At 30.7% G+C, this 22,442-nt stretch overlaps 2 protein-coding genes across 13 annotated transcripts in view; one reads left to right on the top strand and one right to left on the bottom strand.

The window, feature by feature from the left end:
* LOC148628846 (very long chain fatty acid elongase 2-like) overlaps positions 1 to 9,775 on the bottom strand; it is a 16,061-nt gene extending 6,286 nt beyond the window's left edge. The window contains exons 1-6 of one of the 4 annotated variants that reach the window (XM_088595529.1): positions 9,641 to 9,775; positions 3,878 to 3,956; positions 2,872 to 3,062; positions 2,091 to 2,192; positions 1,309 to 1,480; positions 395 to 519 (exon numbers count right to left, since the gene is read on the bottom strand). In XM_088595529.1, the coding sequence (XP_088451655.1) occupies positions 395 to 519; positions 1,309 to 1,480; positions 2,091 to 2,192; positions 2,872 to 3,062; positions 3,878 to 3,932 (645 nt within the window). In that variant the 5' untranslated portion in view covers positions 3,933 to 3,956; positions 9,641 to 9,775. Of the gene's footprint in view, positions 1 to 394; positions 520 to 1,308; positions 1,481 to 2,090; positions 2,193 to 2,871; positions 3,063 to 3,877; positions 3,957 to 5,063; positions 5,083 to 8,203; positions 8,357 to 9,640 lie in introns of those variants that run through there. The other 3 variants (XM_088595512.1, XM_088595522.1, XM_088595531.1) reach the window with 3 other exon arrangements.
* LOC148628845 (Rieske domain-containing protein-like) overlaps positions 8,397 to 22,442 on the top strand; it is a 16,302-nt gene continuing 2,256 nt past the window's right edge. The window contains exons 1-6 of one of the 9 annotated variants that reach the window (XM_088595547.1): positions 8,426 to 8,524; positions 9,035 to 9,071; positions 14,083 to 14,333; positions 16,209 to 16,346; positions 21,084 to 21,118; positions 22,292 to 22,372. In XM_088595547.1, coding sequence (XP_088451673.1) covers positions 14,174 to 14,333; positions 16,209 to 16,346; positions 21,084 to 21,118; positions 22,292 to 22,372 — 414 coding nt within the window. In that variant the 5' untranslated portion in view covers positions 8,426 to 8,524; positions 9,035 to 9,071; positions 14,083 to 14,173. The other 8 variants (XM_088595554.1, XM_088595538.1, XM_088595587.1 and 5 more) reach the window with 8 other exon arrangements.

Genomic DNA, 22,442 nt, shown 5'->3' with positions numbered 1-22,442 from the left:
TATTTTAATGATGCTTTATATTTTTGACAGTCTTTTATAAATCCTGAATTTTGAGATTTTTTAACATTGGTACTATGGAGAGATTTACAATCCTTAGGTAATTAGCACTTCAAATGAATAGACATGATAGAGATTCTGTTTAAGTTAATACCTCTTATGTTCAATTCATAATAAAATAATGGAGATTTCAAAGAATTCTCTAAAATAAATAAATCTTAAAATGTATTTGAAATATTTTCAAAGAAATTGAGAAACTTGACATTGAAAATAACATGACATTAATAATTTATATATTTCAGCTGTGCAAAATCTGCTCCATGACAAAACAGAACTATCATGTTAACTTTTATAGTCTGCAGTTGTTAAATTCTAAGCAAGAATAAAATCTACTAACCAATTGAAACTTAGTAATATATTTTTTCCACCATAGTTTAGATCTCATTGATGGTATCGCTGCCAATGCATAGTAAGCATACATTACAACATGTACTAAACAATTCATACTGCTAGAGAACCAGGCTGAAAATAGAAATAGGACTTTCAATGCATGATAACCAAGATGTAAAACTCAACATGAATGTGAAGGATAAAAACACACAATAATACACAAAACAGATAAAACAATTGACCATGTTATAATAAACTTTTAAAACTAGATTTGCAACTTTGCTTTTTTACTTTTAAGTAGCAGTACAGCTAAAAACCATGCAAAATATGACACATGGTTGGAAAGCCTACATATTTTTATTTTTGATATTTAGTTTAAGATGTTATAGTAAATAGATATTTACATGTGGCTTTTCATACAACTCCTGTTCACAGGAGATATAAAATATATGGAATGTACCATAGAATTCAAAATTAAGGGAGTGCAACTTTTTTTGGGGTCACATATGTATCACATATTACAGAATTTGCATGATTCTTTCAAAGACTGCTACTTAAGTTGCCAAAATATTTTGTTTTTAAAGTTTGGTAAGTATTTTACAATTGTAGCTTGAAGTTAAATGCACATTAAAGCACATGTAAAACTTTCAAAAGACATTGGTATGTAACTTTTATATAATTCTTTACACTAAGAACTTTTGGATTTTGTTCCTCAGATTTGCATCTAGATGAAAACTGAAAGAAATGTGTTCTGAGAACGTAAGATGAACGTGGCACTGAACCCGCACACAACACAATCATTTATGACTTGTAATTGCATATATATTTTTTTCTAAAACACATAATCTTTAGATAAAATAAATAAGTGTGTTTTAAAAGTTGTTGCTATGGAACTTTCTGTAGTACTATAACATAACTTACATTGTCCTCCAGGCATATAAGACATAACTATCCACCATATAATAAATATAGAACTATGATGATACACGTGTAGAAATGATATCTGGTTGTCTTTCTTACGTAGAATCATCAAAAATGTGTCCATAAACTCAAATATCTTGGATATAAAGTATATGTACAAAACATTTGCTAGCTGAAACAGAAAACAAGAAAAGATGACTTATAAAAACACCAACAAGGATGACCTAACAGTAACTGTAATATAGTCTCTAAAGGTAAGTGGAAAACCAGAAAGTTTTGTTGAACTGAGAAAGAACAAGATACATTATAGTGGGAAATAAGCCCTATTTTCAACAATTTTTAAGAACTGAAAACTTTTTTTTAATGATAATTGCAAAATGCTTGAAAGCTGTATGTATTGGTGGTGGTGTACATGTTGTCTTAATTAGTCAAATTCCATGAAGTTTTCGTAATTGTAACTTTTTACATCGGTTTTGACTAACATACTATAGTATTGTGTGAAATAGTTAACTTGTAGTATAGATGAATTGTCAAGTGAAATAAATGCTTTATTTTCCTGTTAGGACAAAGAAAGATAACCTGTCAGATGGTTATCAAAATACAATCCTCCTCAGTTACAAATTTATTGTTACCTTTGAAAAAGTATCACCCTAATAGACTTGTAGTAACTACAATTTCAAGGAATTTTGCATGGATTTGACATAATTTGCCTTATAAGTGGGTTATTGGACGTATATTCTGTGTGTCAAAAACTGTAGCTCACTGTATGAATATCTACGAACCCTGATTTCTTGAGGATCTTTATAAGTCTCTGAATATTTGTACTTTGCACATAAAGGATGACCAGTAGAAAAATATCCTATTAAGTACGAGCTATATACAATCTGAAAACATAAATCATATTAAATTAAATGATCTGTTCATATTCTTATTCATAAAATCTAATGCAGTTTTTTTTGTTGTAAAAACAACATGAATCTGATTGAGAAGTGAAAATTATTTTGTTTAAAAATAAACACTTCTGTTTATAGACAGTGCTTATTTATATTTGAAGTAATAGGATTCTTAGAGTATTGCTTTGGTAACACAATGTCCTCAACCTGCTGTCACATTAATCAACCAGAGTTATGAAGAAAAAAAATCATTACCGCATTATACATAACATATTGATAGAATATTGTCATGAGTTATTGCCCTTTACAATTAAGAACATTCAAGCCCTTGCAGCCAACCTATTTTCAACATCTGAAAAGTTGTTGTCAATGCTTTCTGAGGAAGTTCCTTCTATCTGCTGAAGGGGTAAGTACCGAATGCCCCAGAAGAACTCTAGCTTTAAACTGAGCTCAATCAACTGACATTCACAGTCCAGATTACATATCATCAAATAAATACCAAACTGTGATTCTCATCAGTGATTAATGTAAAGGTCAGAAAACTCTGACAAGATTATTCAAGGTATACATGTGTCACCTACAGTTTTCAAACAACACTACATAAATAAATCTAAAGTCTATAAGTACTTGAGCAGGCCCTGTGTAAGATTTTAAAGCCTTATCTACTCACTTCTATCACCATGTATGCAGATAATACAACTAAGAGGCTGTTGTAGATAACCATGAATGTCTGTAATTCAAATGGTTTGCGATTTTTCATCAGTTTTGGTCCAACCCATACTATGAGGTAATAGCAGAGTGTAATGAGTATACAATAGATAGGATTGTCATTGAGCAGGAACCAGTTCTTTGTCCTGGGATCTGTAAAAATATGTTATAAGTTTTAAATTGCATTTATTGACAACTATATATTTTATCAAACTACAATACATACACATGTGAGTTAAAAAAAGAGAAAAATGGCACTTTTCTGCATATATAACTTGTGTTACATCAAATTGGAAAAGAGTTCCATCTCTTCGAAGTTATTTTAACTGCATTGTATACATTTCAAAACAATTATGTAACAGACCTCATTTTTAAGTATTACATTGTATATGTATAAAATTTCTTATACACAAGGTTAATACTCAAGATTCTATTTTTCACTTAAAAATTAAAAGTGCTATGTATTGCATCAACAAACTAAAGCTTTGAGTAATAAAATATACAAAATGAAAAAAGACACCACTTGAAATATCGCTATCCATTTATTACATCATCAATATGATGTCCTTTAAAAAAATCAACCAGTTACAACTGCCTTTGTAATTGAATATAGTTAACTTGATATTTGTAAATCCATTAGCAACCATAATATACCCTAACCTAAAAAAAGCTAAGATCTACAAGTATCATGAGTATAAGCAAGTAAAAAAAAGTATGGAAAGATCATACTTAAATAAAATTTACAGAGTCCAGGTAGGTATCGCTGTTTATATATGTAAGTATCTACAAGAGGTTAGAAATAAAATGTCTGAAAGCTGTTTGTTGTAGACTGACTGGTAAAGGATAAAAGCATAGAGTAATATGTCATGGGTAGTCATTTTTTTATTAGTCATAACGACTAAAAATTGACTTAAGTCTTTTCAAAAGGGTTAATTACATACATGTACATGTATTCACTGATTACTTACCCTTCATTTCCTTTGTGTATTCATAATATTCCCAAACACTATCAAATACAGCCATCTTTATATGAATAATTTACTTAATCTACAAAGAAAACAGAAGTTTTAATGTTAATTCATTCAGTATCATTTTTAATTCAACGAATCTTATCATCTCAAAGTAAAACTGTCCTACTACTGTACACATGTAACTCAACTTATAACTGCCGTGACTGTTTAAATACAACTATAACTTGTGCATACCAGTACTTTTTATTTACAGATGAGTAGATAAAAGGAATTCTTTTTTTATTTATCATACAATTTCACATTCCTGATTGAGAGTGATTTTAAATTCATTCAACAATTTTATGAACCATATTTTAAACTTTTGACACAATTACCGGTAAACATTTATTAACCATGACAACCAACTTTATTTTATAGCATTGTTATGTTTTATGTAAAAAATACCTCCATACTTAAGTTTTAAAATACTATACTATGTATCTTCTACAAATTTTAATAATTATTTCAAGACACTTTTATTCACAAAAGAACAATTTCAAGTTTTTGTTTTTTTAATTTCCATTAACCATGAAATTTCATCCTGCATTTATTAATTGAATATTATGAAGTAGTTAAAAAGGTTAAACTATTTACAAAGTAAACTACCTGTCTTTAGATCAAATAAAATGTTAATGCAGCATTCCATGTGATGTTAATTTCAGTTGATAATGTTGTAACTTTAAAGGTATCAATTCCACAATTGACTTCATGTACCTCAAATTTTGTAGACATGGACAGATGATGATATTCCAAAGGTTTTAAATTGCAATATTTTTACATATCTTAAATAAACAGTTGTACACGTACTAGAATTGAGATAACTTTATTGTTTGAAGATAAGACGTCAATCTTAATAGTGGAAGATTTCACAAAAAGTTATATATGTATAATTAGTCCTACATGTACATGTAATGAAGACACCAACAGAAAATAGTATTGTGACATCATAATTTCACATTTAAGACTTTATTTGAAATAGACCACAGTAATATATTGAATCAACATAATTAAAATTTACAAATACATGTACTTATAAATTACTGACCTTGACAAAAATAACTTCATTTATGTTTTCACAAATAATGAAAATTTTCTCTTAATAGAAAATGTGAATCAAATCTGAAAACTGACACAAATATATTACCAATGTATAGCGAAATACATGAATTGAATTCCTAATCATATAGAAAAAAATTCTATAAAATTCTACAATAGTACAGAACTGTTGATTAAATATGGATAAAGAGGAAATAGAGCATAAAGTGTTTTTCACAGAAGTTAAGTAATCAGTAATACGAACTTAAGTTTGATTGACTTGGTTATACATGTACATGTATATAACATTATATTTGAACATGGAAAAAATGAGGGTCATGTCATGCTGTCTTAGATACAAGATCACAACTTAATGTTTATGTAGTAACACCACAAGTGACATGAGCAAGATTGTAGATTAAAAAAAGGCCTAAAAGTTTACTTAATAATCAAAGTAATAGCATTTCTAACAAATTCATAATTTATAAAAAAGGAAAATTATGAAAATGATATGGTGAATTGGGTTACTTGGTACACAATATGCATATACTGGTATTTAAGGCAGAGCTAAAGTGAGAATAACAAGCCACATCATGAATGTAATGCAGTTCTAATCAGCATGAGGGGTCAAGGAAGTTAAAGAGGTTACTTTCAGAATGCCAGGCGGAATGATGCAAACAATTCTCCATCGTTTACCATTATAAATGAAAGGATAGGTGTTTACAGTATACATACATGTGATGTGAAGTGACGTTTTGCTTACTTCATGTGCTACTAAAATATTTTTTGTTTAAATCATTGCATTGTAAATGTAATGGAGGGTCAATTGCCATCAAGCCCCCTACTAAATCTGCCCCTGTAAACTACTTGTCAAATTTTAAGTTCAATTAACAAAGGGTCACACAAATGTACGTTTACCAGTATTACTAGTTTCTTATAAAAAAAATTTGGTGTTTTGTTGGTTTCAGAAAGCAATGCCTGTCATCAATATTACTAAATGAGGAACTGGAATATCCAACTTTTGTGTTGCTTTTTTTTCACAAGGAATCGACAAATACTTTGTAATAAAAGTATCTAATGATACCATTTGAAAAAAAAAATAAACAATACACAAGTTGTCTGTTCAAGTCCCTTCATTAGATACAATGTATTTGTAAATGTTAAATACTCAACACAACTATTCATTTAAAAATTATAGTGAAATATCTTTTTTTGAGAACATAGAATAAAAATGGGGACAAAAACAGTTCTGAATCATGTTCCTTCATCTGATTCCGAAAATTTTTGATGTCGACATTCTTAGTTTTGAAAAATATTCAAGCAACTAGTTGTCTCCTTCAAAATAATTATGACAATTACTATTAATTATGTTATTCTGATGAGGTTTAACAAATTACTGAACCAATAAACTCCAGGAAACAGTCAAAAAGTAAAGTCTGTATAACAAATGGCAATATCAGGAAAAAAACTGTAAAGTTGGAAACCATCACACTGTTTATGCTTAAACACAAACAAAATAACCAAGCCTCTGAAGAAAGCATAATTATTTGGACTTCTTGTCTCCTATCATAACATCAGAAACCATAGTTATGATAATGTCACCCTGTGTCCGATACTCTCCCATCAGGGATACAATTCCACCACATTATTCGCAATGACCCAAACCCAGGAGTGATTCACTCCTGGCATGAAATATCTGTTTACTTCGTCAGAAATGTATATCTCAGACAAGACTTTAAATTCATGCTATTTTAAACAACAAAGAACTTATATGTTGAAGGCAACAGAATTTAAGTTACTGTCCAAATCTTTAGTTTGATGACAAAGTTATCTACATCAAATTGAAGTTTTAATTGAAAAAAATGCAAGTTTCAGCTTGGAAAAAATGACTGAAGCAAGAAAATTTAATAGATTTATGGTTTTAAATATGCATTGTACTAAAGTTCTATGTTAATACAGGTCACAAATGTGTTTGCATTCGAAAAACAGTGTTTTGTTATAATGAATAAAGGAATAATGGAATCGTAACTACAGAAATCAGTAACCTCTTCTCACTGTCTGATAAATTTTGAGTGTTCATCCTTCAGTACTACTGATTACATGTACATTTTTAAACGCAATTAGACCCTTTCATACTTATTCCTCAGCAGGCTCCGCAAAAGCCCAAGAAGGCAGTGGCTTCTTGTCCGCACATTTATATTCCATACATGGAATTGGGAAAAAAACACCCCGATCTGTTATAGAAATAACTTATCCGCATATGTTCAACTATTAATGACAACCCTAACTGTTCACATTTAATTAACTGAACAGTTTTCTAATGAAATAAATTTTATTTATTCCCCTAATCCAAAGAGGGAAATATTACTTGTGTAATGACAGACAATGATATGAATGAGTTAAATAACCATTTCTTCTTCTTACAGCTATGACTGGTGCCAAAGTCGAAGCATTGCCTTTATCAGATGTATAAAAAATTTGTAATATCTTGGATGAAAATTTAAATATCCAACTTTTTAAAAAGTACATTGGTGCTAACAAATAAGATGATCTTAAAACTTTTATTTCTATAAAGAAGGACTAGTGTGAATGGACATGTTTCACATGTAAGGAGAAACTGTCTGACCAATACTCAAGCTTGTGATTGCTGTGTGTAAACTGTGCTGGACTAAAACATGTCCAAAAACAATCTTTCTGGATGTGCAAACTCTGTTTAAAATAGTCTTTCAAGTTTGTTAAATATGTATTTTGTCTTAATTCTAAATGATTTTTAATTGATATTTGATACATCTTCTGTAAAGAAGCATTTCCATCACGATTCCCTGTTAGTGACTCGAACCGAATATGTGAATAAGCCTGTAGGGGCTGTACGTCCATGCACTGTCACCCAAGAACAATCTGACTGTGCCTGCTCAGAAAAATATATGCAGCATCAAAAGGTACAACTGAGTACAAAACTGAGAAAATGCTTGCAAAAGCATTAATAAAATGTTTTGTTTTACTTGTGGGATTGAAATACAAAGAAGCCAGATTTTTATTCACAGTTCAGCAATATATAAACAGTGTGGCTTGTTAGACCCTAGCACGGTAATCCTATACTATAGCGGTACATAGAATTCTAAATTGACTTAAACTAGTTAAAGTTTAAAGTCGAAGTTGCTGGTGCTTAAAAATTTAAAATATCTAGAGTGCTTTTCTTTGAAGATTCCGTTGTTCAAGGCAATGAAATAAAAAGCGAAATGGTTGTACCTAATTGTCTTACCATACAAGAAGTTAAGGTGCCGGCAAAATTGGTATTTACTTGGGTAGCCAAGCGACATTAACATGTGCGTCCTGTCACTGAATGACAATCTTAACTTTTTAGTGTCGATCTCTTTGGTTCGCTATAATCAACATCATTGACGATTTCTAACCAATCAGATTAAACGTTATATCTTCGATCCATTGACCTGGATAATGAACCAGGGGTCAGGCACATGTTTTTCAGTGTGGTATGGTGTGGGAGGTGGTGTGATCACAATTGAGCTAGGGCGTTTCTTGTTTGCTAAGCCTAATTTCTTTAAAACTGTGGTAAAAATATTTTGGTTTTTTTTAGCTGTGATTTACATCGATTATTACCTTTCCAAAAATGAATAAATATTTTAATTTATGGAGGTGCTCATTTACTTTTGTTACTTACTTAGTATGTATAATAGTTATTTTATGTTCTCTGTTGTGTTTGTCGGTTTTTCATGTCTGGTCTTTGTCCCTGGATTATATTCTCTTGATTTGCGCAAGAATAATGGTTCCCTTGGTTACTCTTTAATAAGTTATATTTAATAGTGTAATAAAAACAAACTTTGAACTGTCGTTAAAGCAGCCTCTCCTATTTCTAATATTGTGTTTTTCAGTTTCCCTTGAATTTAACCTGGGATTAAATATTATTATATTGTTTTATTAGTCCCAGATTTACCCTACCGAGGGACTTTTAACAGATTTAAACATGCCTATAAACCCCTTTTTTGTTAAATTCATAATTGGTTGTTAAGGGGTTAATGATAATTCTGTTTGTACTGTATATGAAAACATATTTTTTTACAGTTAGAAACCATTCAAGTTCGGCCTTGTACTTTTCAAGGTATTTATGTATTTATTAAGCTATTTAAATGTCCCCTTTATTGGCATTTAAACTGGAAAATGTAGGGTAATACAGAGAAATATTTTAAATGGACAAGTAAGTCTTGGTTTTATACTTCTTTTGCATGTTAAATGAGGCTTATGAAAGCTAGTGTTCACATGAAAGGGGGAAAGCAACAACTGTCTTTTGAAATCATGATTGCAAATTAAAATCATTGAAAAATAAGTAAGAGCTCTATTTGCATAATTGGCTAACACGACTTCATGCTTAAAGCAAGGTATTATTTTGATTTGGAATTTAGAAAATGACAAAAAAGGAAATAATTAGTAAAACTGACTCATACTAAGGTGGTAAGTCATGCAGGCATGGCTTAGGGGTAAGGTTAGTAGGATAATAAAAGGCAAGAAAAACTAACAACATCCCTTAGTCAACCTCCTTAGCAGGGGTAAATTTAATAAATAATTATTTTACTATTTTTGTAAGTCCAGAATATTTCCAATTCCAAGTAATACCTTGTTTTAAACATAAATACCAAAAAGCCGATAAATGTCTTGCCAAAACCCACTTACTTGCCAAGAGCTTATTAGTCCAGTCAATCTATGAGAAATTTGCCCTTAATCTAAACGAATTGCAAGAGAAGATACTTAAATCTGTAGCATTACAATCAACATAACCACAGAAAAGTCTAACTAGATCTGGTGTGCAGAAACCCCAAGGTAAGTGTTTCAAATTCCATTGGAAAGGGGAGATAACTGTAAAAAATGACTGCAATAACAGAACTAATAAAACTTGATACAAAATCATAGTTCTGCTTTATCTGATAAAAAAAATGTAGTGATAGTAGACATTTTAGCATTAATTACAGGATCCCTGACAACTTAAAAAGCATTTTCATATCTTTTACCTAATAACTTGAATAGTAGACCATGTGTCCATTTTTCAAGATAATGAATTTCAAGAATTCCAATTTTGATGAAGTAAATATTTGACCTTTTGTGGTTTAACAATTATTTTAACAAAGGCAAAACTGTTTAATAGCTTGTAGAAATAAACAATACAAATTAAAAAAAAATTGAAATGCCTGAAAAGTAACTTTTTCTGTAATTAAAAATTTCCCGAAAACTGAAATTTACCAATCTTAATTCAAAATGTTGCATCTCTTATGCAGCATGACAATAAGAAAAAAAAACTTTTATCTACAAATGCAAGTATAATACTTCACCTAAAAAAAGACACAAAAACTGACAAAAAAAAAAACACCTATGGAGTTAACTCCCCTTTCCAATGTTAAATACCATAGAAAATTTGAAATTCATATTTTGAGGTTTCTGCATTTTAGATTTTTTTTAGACTTTTTTTGGTGGTTATTTGGGTCACTATGCTACATATTTTAATCTAAACATTTTCTGCCCCAATTTGTATAAGTTAAAAATTTATTTTGACTGGACTATATAATTAAGCTTAACAATTGGTGTGGTTGCATTCAAAACATGCAGGTCTCAGTATCGTATTAATTTTCCCATAGACTTCTATAGTGAAGTGCATATTTTTAGGATTTTTTAAAAAATATGTAAATTGATTCAATAAAACTTTCACTTATGTAGCATTTCTAAGGACATGTGAAAAAATAATTTCCTGCAAAGAAAATAGGGTGAGTCCACGAAGATTGGACAGAAAAGTAGTCTTGAACTATAAATAGCCATTTTCCCTACTTTCACTTTCGTTTTGCACTCACCTAACCAACCTTTTCAGTGGAACATTTTTATGATATTCTGTTAGATTTTCTTTTAAAAAAGTTCTTCATCTTACAGTGTGATGTTTGCTCTATTTTTTAAGTCATTGTTCATGTCTTTTGACAAAACATTAGTTTGTAGAGAGACAAAAAGAAAATGCACTATATTTTTATGGCATCCATGTTTTGACGTACACCCGCTCAGGGATATGCAATACGATACTGGTACCTATTACTAATAAACATTTCAATATAATCCTAAAAGTTGTTGTTTTTCTGCTAGAGTATTCATTTCCATACTGAAAATTCAGAATATCATTGCCCTGCTACAAACATGAGTTTTCTATTAAAATTCTTATATAGGTACCCTATTCCAGGCATAAGACTAATATCTCAATGTTAGCCAGAAAATATTACTTTTGATAAAAAGCTGCTGCATTAATCAAACTAAGCAACTTTGTGGTTTATTCTGACATGGTAGATACATAAGCTGTACTATGAGTTCCAAATCATTATTTAATCCCCACTTGTGAGTTCCATATATGGAAATATTAATATCCGAACCTCCTTTTTTGTCTTTAACTCAAGGGAGCCTCTTGTTTAAAGTAAAGTATAATGACCGGTACAACCAACTGTTTTAAACTATAGATATGGTCATTTCAATTATAATAAATCCAGAAAAAATTATACCAATATCATAGTTTTAAAAAAATATAGCTTTTCATATGCAGAAAATACAGATTTTAAGCCATTTTGGTACCCCAGGCAGATACAAATGGACCTCAATGTCACAGGAAAAGGACTTTTTCTTTAAAACAGATAGCTATGATGCAAGAAATATAGTTTACTGGTATAAATATTATAATAACAATTGTCTGCTTTAGATACTTTTTGAAAAAATTCAGTTTTTATATGAAAAAACACCATTATTTTTCTTGCCACATTAGAATCTGTCCATTTGAACCACTAAAAAAAGTCCACTAAAAAATTGGCTGATGACTTTTGTGACATTTCTGTGTTTAAATCAACCACACAGTTATATGGCAACTCATTTTAGCTATTTATTTGAAAGAAAAACAAAAAATAAAAAAAATATTCATTTTTTCATATATAAGAGGCAATGTATGGAAAATGACTATTTTCAAGTCCTAACCACATACTTAAAATGTGTTGTAACTTGAAAACTATCCTTTATGCAGGAGTATTACTTGCTTTAGGTTACCTGAATATAGATATGCTCATCATAAATAGTCAAGATAATAATTTTATTGAACTGATATCCTACAAATTCATGAAAACAAAATGCATTTCCAAATTTGGTCAAGATTAACCATAAATGCAAAAAACCAGAGCTACCATAAAAAATCAGGTTCAAAAGTTGGCTAATTCATCTTAAAAGTGTTACCTGTATTGGGGTACTACTTTTTCAGCTGGTAAAGACCACTTGCTGAATATCCAACTTTACTTGAAAAACTGGCTTACTAGGTCTCAGTATCGTATTAATTTTCCCATAGACTTCTATAGTGAAGTGCATATTTTTAGGATTTTTTAAAAAATATGTAAATTGATTCAATAAAACTTTCACTTATGTAGCATTTCTAAGGACATGTGAAAAAATAATTTCCTGCAAAGAAAATAGGGTGAGTCCACGAAGATTGGACAGAAAAGTAGTCTTGAACTATAAATAGCCATTTTCCCTACTTTCACTTTCGTTTTGCACTCACCTGACCAACCTTTTCAGTGGAACATTTTTATGATATTATGTTAGATTTTCTTTTAAAAAAGTTCTTCATCTTACAGTGTGATGTTTGCTCTATTTTTTAAGTCATTGTTCATGTCTTTTGACAAAACATTAGTTTGTAGAGAGGCAAAAAGAAAATGCACTATATTTTTATGGCATCCATGTTTTGACGTACACCCGCTCAGGGATATGCAATACGATACTGGTACCTGCATTGTGCAATTACCTGACGATGGTGCATAGGGGGTCCTCACAGGGTAATTAAATTTTCATTGGGGAGAAAATTCAGAATATCTAAATTTACTAACGAGTTGTTTTTCCTGGCATATTGTGGTATTGTATTTAAGTGCAAGACAGTGGAGCACTGACTTGAGGCATTTGTCTAGATTGATACATTTTATTCTTTGCTGTGAAAGACTAGATATTTGCTGAGATGGTTATATTCATGAATTTTAGAAGCAGCTGAATGTAATCTAAATTAACATTAGCTGAATGATAAATACTAACATAAGACATATTTCAGTAAAAATTAAAATGACTTAAACATTGAGTTAATGAATTATTACAGAGTTGTTGCATTTGTACAAATGTATATGAGGACAGATGTATGAATCAATTTATAGTTTCCTGCAATTGCTTTTCAAAATGGGAATTATTTCTATGGATATGTTTAGCATATGTATATATAAATTATTATTTGCACTAATATTACCTGGTACTTATTTTCAGTCCATCAATATTGATTTTCCTTATTAAAAATTGCAGTCTATATGGAGATAAAATATTAAGCATTTTGATGTGTGTTACAAACATAATCTGAACACATAATCTCGACAAAATGAAGATAATTCATGGCTGACTGGCTGTAGCATTACTATCACATTGCCAACAATGTACATGAAGTATAAATTGACTTGGTAATTACTAATTTACCCCTGAATTAATTGGGATTGAAATTTTGAGAATGGATCGGTTTTGGTGATCTTCAGAATTTCAATGTACCTTTCATAAACATCCTTTGTAAAAAGTTCTCTGATTTTAATGGGACATTTTTCAGCAGGAATGTGATAAAAAGCAAATGGCCCCCTCTAATCCTAATCACCTCTGTATTTAATATTTAGTCAATGAGGGTTGAGTGTAAAGTAATACATACATTTTGATGAAAATCTTATGCTGTGTCATACATTTTATCACAAACCAAACCTTCAAGGTATATCAAGCTTGAATGTAGTGTCCTTACTTTGCCTAACCATTCATGGTTCTACCTTTGTGGTTGTATGATGCTTCAGCTTGCAATGCATTTTTTTTCATACTGAATTTAATTTGGAAACTACTGTAAAGTTGAGTATGATGATAGGCATTTGCTGATGATTTTTATTGTACCCCACTGAGTAGGTGGTTTATCACCTTGTCTGTCCATCTGACCTTCCATATTTTTGTTGGAATTATCCCAGCTCCCGATGGATTGATTGATTTAAACTTTGTCATCAGTAGTATTGTCATGGCTTCATTTTCGAGGGAGTACACTTTTATTACAGGGCAGGCAATTTCAAAGAACTAAAAATAGATAGACAGAGGTTTCATTAAGAACTGGCTAGTGTCAAAATGTAGACAGTTCATACAGTGGAAATGGATGGTTCAAAATCACAATGGGGCCCCATCCCCCCTTTGATGCATTTTGAAGGTGTAGACAGCCCATTTTCTCTATTAAGCCAGTTCACTGAAAAGATAATGAAAGCCCTGGATAGAAACTGGATATTGAGATACCTGGCATTATTGTTGGACAGAAGTAAGTAATCAATATCACTTCCCTGTAGATGTAACTCAGGCTATTAAATTATTTTATGAATGATCTTGTAAGCTTGGAATTTATAAAACAGCTCTATGGTTTTTGCTTTTATATTTTTTCCATCGGCCACCTTCGGAATGATCTGTACCAACTATGTTGGACCAATTTTGAATATTTTTTTAATAGCATACTATTGACCTTTATGGATATCTTTTTCTTTTCCAAGTGCTTTCCTTAATCATCAATGGAATGGACATGATCCATATCCCACCACAATAAAACCTCAAACATAACTTAAGTGTGAGAATATTCTTAACTTTGTAGCAAAATGAAATCCCTAAATTATCAGATGGAGTCACAAATGTACCATGGGAATTAAGATGTTCTCAGATTTAAAGATTTAAGTTGTGTGGTGCTGGAGTTTGACCTTAAGGCTAGAAACCACTAATTCCACTTCCCATAGGCTTCTATGCTAATTTCACAATATTCAATGGCTTCTCTGGACTTTACCTTAACTTCAACCTGCAGAGGACTATATATCAGCATGATTCTTCATATGTCGGCTCACAATCCTCAGAATGGCATGTGGGGTTAGCAGACTTGCAGTGCAGTACTGGTCACTAGAAGTAAAGTGTCTATAAATAGCATGGGAAATCCCAGTGTTTTCACAAGATAGGGGTATATTTAGAAATCATTATGGAGATTAGGCTTCACATCACAAGAAGCAACTTGCACCTATAAAATGTACAGAAATGTTTTTCCTTTCAGAAACTGTTTAAATTTTTAAAATAAGATGAGAACTTTTTTCACAGCACTATGAGGAACAGGGGTAATTTCTGCGTAGGACTATTTTTGCGTACATTCCAAATGCTCATTGGTTGAATTGGTGGTCTGTAACCTAAAGCAGTAGTCATGGTCTTTGGTAGGCCATATCAATGTTATTATTTATTGTTGATTTCCATTGTTTATATTTATTAGATGTAGTATGATATAACTTAATTATATTCCAAATTTTGCAGTACTTTTCCAAATTTCAGATTCATTTAAAGTACTAAATTGAGATGTTTCTGAGAAAAACCTATTTATTTACCATTTAATTGATGAATAGTATAATTATCTTTTTCTACAGGATAACAATTTTGACATACATGTACTTCATTGTTCTACAGTGAAAAACAGTGACAAAAGTACATTAAATATCAATGAAAAGCAATCAGAAATGGATGTAACAAGTTGCAAGTATTGAATGGTTAGCTTATGTATACAAATTTGTTTTAATGAATTAAATAGTTTGTTAAACAACAGCTGAGTAATCACCCCATGTCTTTTTGTGCTCATCAAAATGAAAAAAAAATTATGATTCTTATTTCTACAAACAGTATGAAAAAATAAATAATATAAAATGCAACTACAGTCTGACTGCTAAAAGTACCATTTTTTATTGGCATTTGAAGTCATAATCATTAGTATAAGCATTAATGGAGTCTGTCATTGATGGATAGAACTTATAAAATGTATTTAAAAACTCAAATTTATTTTAACCCCCTCCCCCTTGTTGAAAAGCAGGAGTTTTAGTGATCATGTTGTTTTTCCATTCTCAGTTTTATTCTGCAACTCCAACTGCTGAATGGATTTTGAATATACTTTCACACATTCTCTATCACATGATGCCGATGTGCACCTATTTTATTTTTCCTTCTGCACTTTTGGGGGTTGCTAGGGGAATCAACAAGTAAGCTGCTCTCATGATATTTCTTATAATCCTTAAACCTTTCAAAGACTATTTCATGTCCCATATCTAATTGTTACATTTTTCATCTTTAAAACAGAAACTGTAGGTGTATTTAATTGTTTCAATTCTTTTTGTATTTTTAGAAATGGAAATTCTCATTGGTCAACAAGAAGACTTTCTTGGTGCACCACAAGGTAGACTACGTATTCAAAAGGATGATGTTGATATTATTGTTCTAAAGCACAACGGTGAATTGTTTGCCATGGACAGCTTTTGTTATCGTGAGTGTATTGGTTTTAGTTCATTTTGATACTTAGTACCCCACCTTTGATACTTAGTACCTCACCTTTGAAGAAGACTTTTCATATGTATGTGTCAGTTTATTATCAGTCTCTTCTTCACATGAACATGTGTTTGTTGTTCAATCTCATGCAATAAGGGAAAGGGGAGGGTGAAATAAAATACCTATTCTTTCTTTTCATTTTTATATGACCTCAAAACATTTTTTCAGTTTTATACTGGTATCACCTTGTCTGCATTGTTGGCATCCATTAACTTAAATTTATTTATGATATGTTGAGTGAAACATATATGATCTTTTTGAAAATTTAGCACATCGTTCCTAGGGTCATTTTGGAAATCCCTATAGTTTTTGGAGGTTTTTGCCCTACCCCTTTTAAAAAACTAGAGGCTACAAGTGTGATGATAGGTTTATTGGAATTGTTAGAAAAAGTTGATTGTTAATCTGATTTTGATGATTCAGATGTCAGTGTTTTCCTTTTGATATTTTGTTTTTAAAGTTGTTTACAGGGTAGACAGTTTGACTTATCTTCGATGTTTGGAGTTGAAGTGGTACAAAACTGGATCACACCCATAAAAATCAATTATTTAATTTTTTGTCTAATTATGAAATTCCTTATGAAAATCAGTGGCTGCATTGTTCTACCAGATTTACATCGTTTAAAGTTTTTTTTTAAGGTACAGGGATCGAAAGCAATGGTCCTTGATTAGCACCCTTAAAGCAGAACTTTTCTTATCCTCAATTGCATTTCAAATTTTGTGTTATATTGAGTCCAACTTTGTATTTGTCGCTAGTTTGAAGGTAAAGAGTCAACAGTTAAATGATCTTCTCTCTGATAAAACCCAGGGGAACTTTTTAATGTTTTTCTGATGCAGTCGGTATATTTTTGCTTTTTACCCTTTGACCTCAAAGACCTCTTCCATGGAAAGGCAAGTCACCAGATCGCAATTCTGTTTCCCGATTGGCCAAATACTGATAACATAGTGGCGTTCGAAAAAACTGTATCGAAATTGTGTGTCATGTGTTATTTCATGAATGAAATGCAGATAATTAAAAGTAGAAGAACAAAATTTTACCTCGTCAGCTATCTTTTTTTTTTTGAAGATAGTACTTGTTTTTCATTTTTTTATTGATTTTATTCACGATCCTCCTTTACTTTAACATGCTTTGTGTGAAATATTTAATCACCATCATAATTCAGAGCATTAATCTATTGAGTTTAGGGTTCAACCTCTACAGTTGTTTCTAGCCATACTCTGCAATGCATTTTTTTTTAGTTTTATATCCTTCGGGATCAAAATACCTTATTTTGCCAGTTTATGTCAGGAACTTTCCTACTATTTCTGAACACTTATATGCAAAAATTTAGTCCAAGTTAAATTCCTTTTGTATCATTCAATACCTCTTTTATAACCAGTAAATCATTCAGCTCAGTGATATTTTATTGTTTCTGCGAATAAAATTAATATTTACTAGTATCTTCAATTAACTGAAGATTTGAGGGATACTCTTAAGCCTTGAAAGATGTTTAATAATCAGTTTGCATTTAGGGAATTCAGTTCTTGCAGTATGATGTCAAAAAACATTAAATGTGTTAAGCAGGTTCCATTTAACACACTTATCAGTCAAAAACTTAATCCTATCATTGATAAACAGAAAGTGAAGAGCAGTGATTTTAACTAAGTAAACTTGGTTTCTAGTTTTTGAATCTTCTGTTCATCAAAGCAATTCTCTTCTTTAGCTGAAATTGGTTTTATTTGAGTATCCTTATTGTATGGGATAAATAGTTTTTAAAAATAGTTTTTGAATGCAAATGCAAATTTTTCGGACAGGTTTAAAAATTTTGGGGAAAATTGAAATGGAGCAAAATTTTTGTTCATGCTACAAGTTTGATACTGTTCAACTATTGATTACATTTTATACTTCAGAAATTGTTAGTTAAAATTGAAATTCAGTTTGTAGACATTAGGATAAAAAACCAGCTGAAAATGTAGTCTTTTGGAATTTTGTTCATGCTGCAATTTTCACAAGAATAAAAAAATTTACTTTCAAAAGTAACACCAAAAGATTTTAAAAATGTCTCAATTATTGTTTTCATTTTAAGGTAGATAATAGAGGACAAAGTCCTCATATTAGTAATTAATACCAATTTAACATTTGACCTTAGAAACACTGAGAGCCCAAATTCAGTCTGACAGAAAGTTAACCTGTTATACTACAGGTTTCATATCTTTTACAGAAATAACATGTTTATCAGTTTATAGGTCACATCTTAAAAGGGCTGAAAAATAAATCCTTGTTATTGTTAGACATTTTGTAAGACACAGTTATTTATAAAAAGATCAATATATTTCAACTTTGTCCTCTTACAGGTTACACTTGCTTCATATTACCTATTTTGTGGAACATCTTCTGTCATCTTGCAAATGCACACAGTAGTTAATATTTTCTATGTATAAATAGTGTTTGGAATGGTGTTTCTTTAAATTATTTAAAAAAGAACTATGTATGGTAGAATTACAAGCATTTATTTTAGATAGCCTCTTTTCAAGATGAGAGATAATCCATTTGCCGATTTGTGCTTTTTATCCATAGTTCATAGGTCTTGGTAGACTTGCTACAAGTCCTTCCCTTTATATTAAAGAATATAAGAAAAAGTTTATTGATTGCATGTATCCCTCTGATAGCAAATCTACAAATTATTGCTGGAGAGACCTCTTTTGCAGCAATAAGTAGTTGTGTTATATCTCTCTCTCTCTATAAAACATACATAAACTATAATCCCTTTTGGAATTAGGGTTACCCAAGCTATTTTCTGATTTGACCCCTCCACGGTCCAAAAGGAATTAACAGATACTCTTCCTCTTTTGTTTGCCATTATGTACATGTCATATTTTTTTCCCTGATATATCATAATACACTATTTTTTTTTCAGATTTTTTTAATATACAATGTATTTCATGATCATGTGTATAACTGTTGCCCCCCTGAGGATGTGGAAATAGGATTTCAAACAGTAGAAGTCAACTGTTTACATCCCCTAAATCTCTGAACATAGCACTAAAATCTTCTTAACCAGCTGTAGACCATTTATTTCCTGATTTTACCTTCTGGGTACAAGATTTGTATCTATTATATTTATATGTATTAATTATACCCCATTCAATGAAGTTGCAGAGGGTATAATGTTTCTGACCTGTCCGTCAGTCCATCTTCAGTTTTCCGGACTTTTCTTTGAAATGCTTGCAGATAAGGACATAATTTTTGGTATACAAGTTCACCATGATAAGTTACAGGTCAAGTATAACTTTTGTTCTGCTCCTATGATTTTTACTGAAATTATGGGACTTGAACTTAGTAAAATTCACAGAAATAACTGTTTTCCGGACTTTTTTATTGAACGCTTGCAGATATTGACATGATTTTTAGTAAATAAATTCACCATGACAAGTTACAGGGCAAGTATGTAGTTGGTTCCGCTCCTATGAATTTTACTGAAATTAAAGGCCTTGAACATGGCTAAATTCACAGAAACAACTGTTTTCCGGACTTTCTTCTCAACACTTGCAGATACTGACTTTATTTTTGGTATATAAGTTCACCATGATAAGTTACAGGTCAAGTGTACGTTTTGTTCCACTATGATGACATTTACTATGGATTAATTGAAACTGAAAGAAATCATAGTCTTGAGTTTGAAACTACCATATGAGTAACAGAATTTAGTCAGAAGATAAAGGTGTAAAGCCTGAAAAAATACTCTTATTCTTTGTTAATTGGGGTCCTTCTACATGTATTTCTCTTACAAAAAAATTTTATTGAGTATCCAACATTGGGAGGCATGGGGTATGTGAGTGCACTCACTAAGGTTCTTTAATCTGTTTTATCTATAAATTGGTCCTAATGAAAACAATAAAATTGGCTCAAGTGAAAGAATTGACATTTTAAAATGTCATAAGCACGTAACTATTGTTACAAACTGGATAGTCTTCATTCTAAACTTTTTGAGTAATAGAAAAATAATGTTAATTGACTCTTGTAATAAAGATGAGATCAAGGAACCAGTTTATCCAACAACAAATTTCACTGTTTTAACTAATGACCAGAAAATGAATTAAATGCACAGTAATTGGCAAATCAGCTATTGGCAGGAAAAAATGTTCTACAGGCATGTTATGGGAATTAGATTTATTTGGATATTACAAGAAAAAATGGTTAGTGACTCCCAATTTTCTTTTTGAAATATGGAAGAATGTCAGATAAGTGTTCTTTATACAAATATTATAGAATTTATATATTTGTTTTTTAATAGTTTTCGAAAAATTGAGAATTCCCTACAGAACAATACATGTATATAAAATTACTTACATGTACGTTATTGACAGGTTTTTATTATAATTAATAGTAGATACATGTAGTTCAGTCCATGTAACTACAGAGGAAGTACAACAGCAGTTAGTTCTATTTTTAAATGTTTTCTATTTTTTTCACACATGAGGCTGATACCTCATGCAGTGATGTTGTCTCAGTTTGTCCATCAAATATTATCAGTTTCAACAAAACAAGTAAATTAAGAATTCAATATTTGTCTGTATCATTTGTAGTGAGTGATTCATACCATATATAGTTATGCATATATTTTTTGTTCTAATTGTACTGATTATAAAATGATTTAGTTATATCTGAACATACTCAAGAACTTCTTTGTTTATTTCAGATGCTGGAGGACCTTTGTATAAAGGTGATATAGAGGTAATAGTTTAGTTAAGCGGGAACGCTTTTCAGGAACTCCAAGTACTGTCGCTATCATTTATTGCTAGTAAGAAGTAGCTAATAATGGTTCTCCATTGTTATGCTTCCTCTCTCCTCCTACTTGTTTGTATATAGTAAGGAGCACAAAATGATGATACCAATGATACCTGTTTGTATGGATCACCAGATAATGGTTTCTGTTCCTTTATTGACAGTGACTCATTAATCTTAAAGCAATTGGTGCTAAAATATTTTTAAAATGTTTCAGTTCATGTATAACTAGGATCCATGAAATGAAACAAAACCACGGATGATGTGATATGAGCAAACGATTTAAAAAAATTCACTGTTGGTTGTTTGATTAAGGTGCATTGTCGGTAAAATCTGATTGGTCCAAAGCGACATTTGAAACTTGTTTCTTACAACTGGTGATGTCATAGATAGACAATTAGTAGAATTTCTAAATGGCAGATGAAAATAAAACCTTGAATATTTGTCTGCTTGACATTCTGCATATTCCATGGTGGAAATTTTAGCAATTGTCTGTCTATGACATCTCCAGTTGTTAAAGGAAAATGATATAAGAAATGTCACACTGTTGCTTTTGATCAACAATGTTTTATCAAGTATGTGTCACAATCAGAATGGCAAATCTCACTAAATATCACTAGTTCATACCATAGTTCACCCCATGATGTGATTTCGTAAAATATCTAGCTGTCTGAGAAGTAAATAAAAGAGCCAAATCATAAAGAATGTGTGTTTATTGCATATTTATATATTATTCAACAATTTTATGCCCCTTACATTTGACAAAATTCTTGTCTGTATTCAAACAGTTTTTATGTATCATTTTTCAGCAGATCTTGACAATTTTTCTTCCTTGTCATCTTTTTTTTTTATCTTAGATAATGTTTGAAGCAACCAGTTTTGAATGTAAAAGGTCATCTGGTTAACTTTTATACATTGGATGCCAGGCTGCATATTCTCATTTATATTAACAATTAGATTGTAGCATTGGTACCCGATTGAATTTGTAGATATGAGGTTTTCAACTGATTTTGTAAAATACTGATGATTGTACTGTATTTATGCTAGTTTACCTTCACATTAGAGTAAGATATAAACTATTTTGACATTAGAAAATGAAATACTTGTATGCTTCATTAACAGGACATAGGTGACTTTTCTTGTATTGTTTGTCCATGGCACAAGTATAGAGTTACATTACAGACAGGAAAAAATCTCTACCAGGTAAGTTTTTCTGGGAGACATTTTACTGACAGAAAGGTAAAAATCTAAACCAGGGCCTGGTTTCATAAAT

The sequence above is a fragment of the Perna viridis genome, chromosome 1 (genome assembly GCF_037379345.1).
Source record: "Perna viridis isolate PV_CMFRI_1.1 ecotype Kerala chromosome 1, ASM3737934v1, whole genome shotgun sequence".
Lineage (NCBI taxonomy): Eukaryota > Metazoa > Mollusca > Bivalvia > Mytilida > Mytilidae > Perna > Perna viridis.
This window is presented reverse-complemented; position numbering and strand designations above follow the sequence as displayed.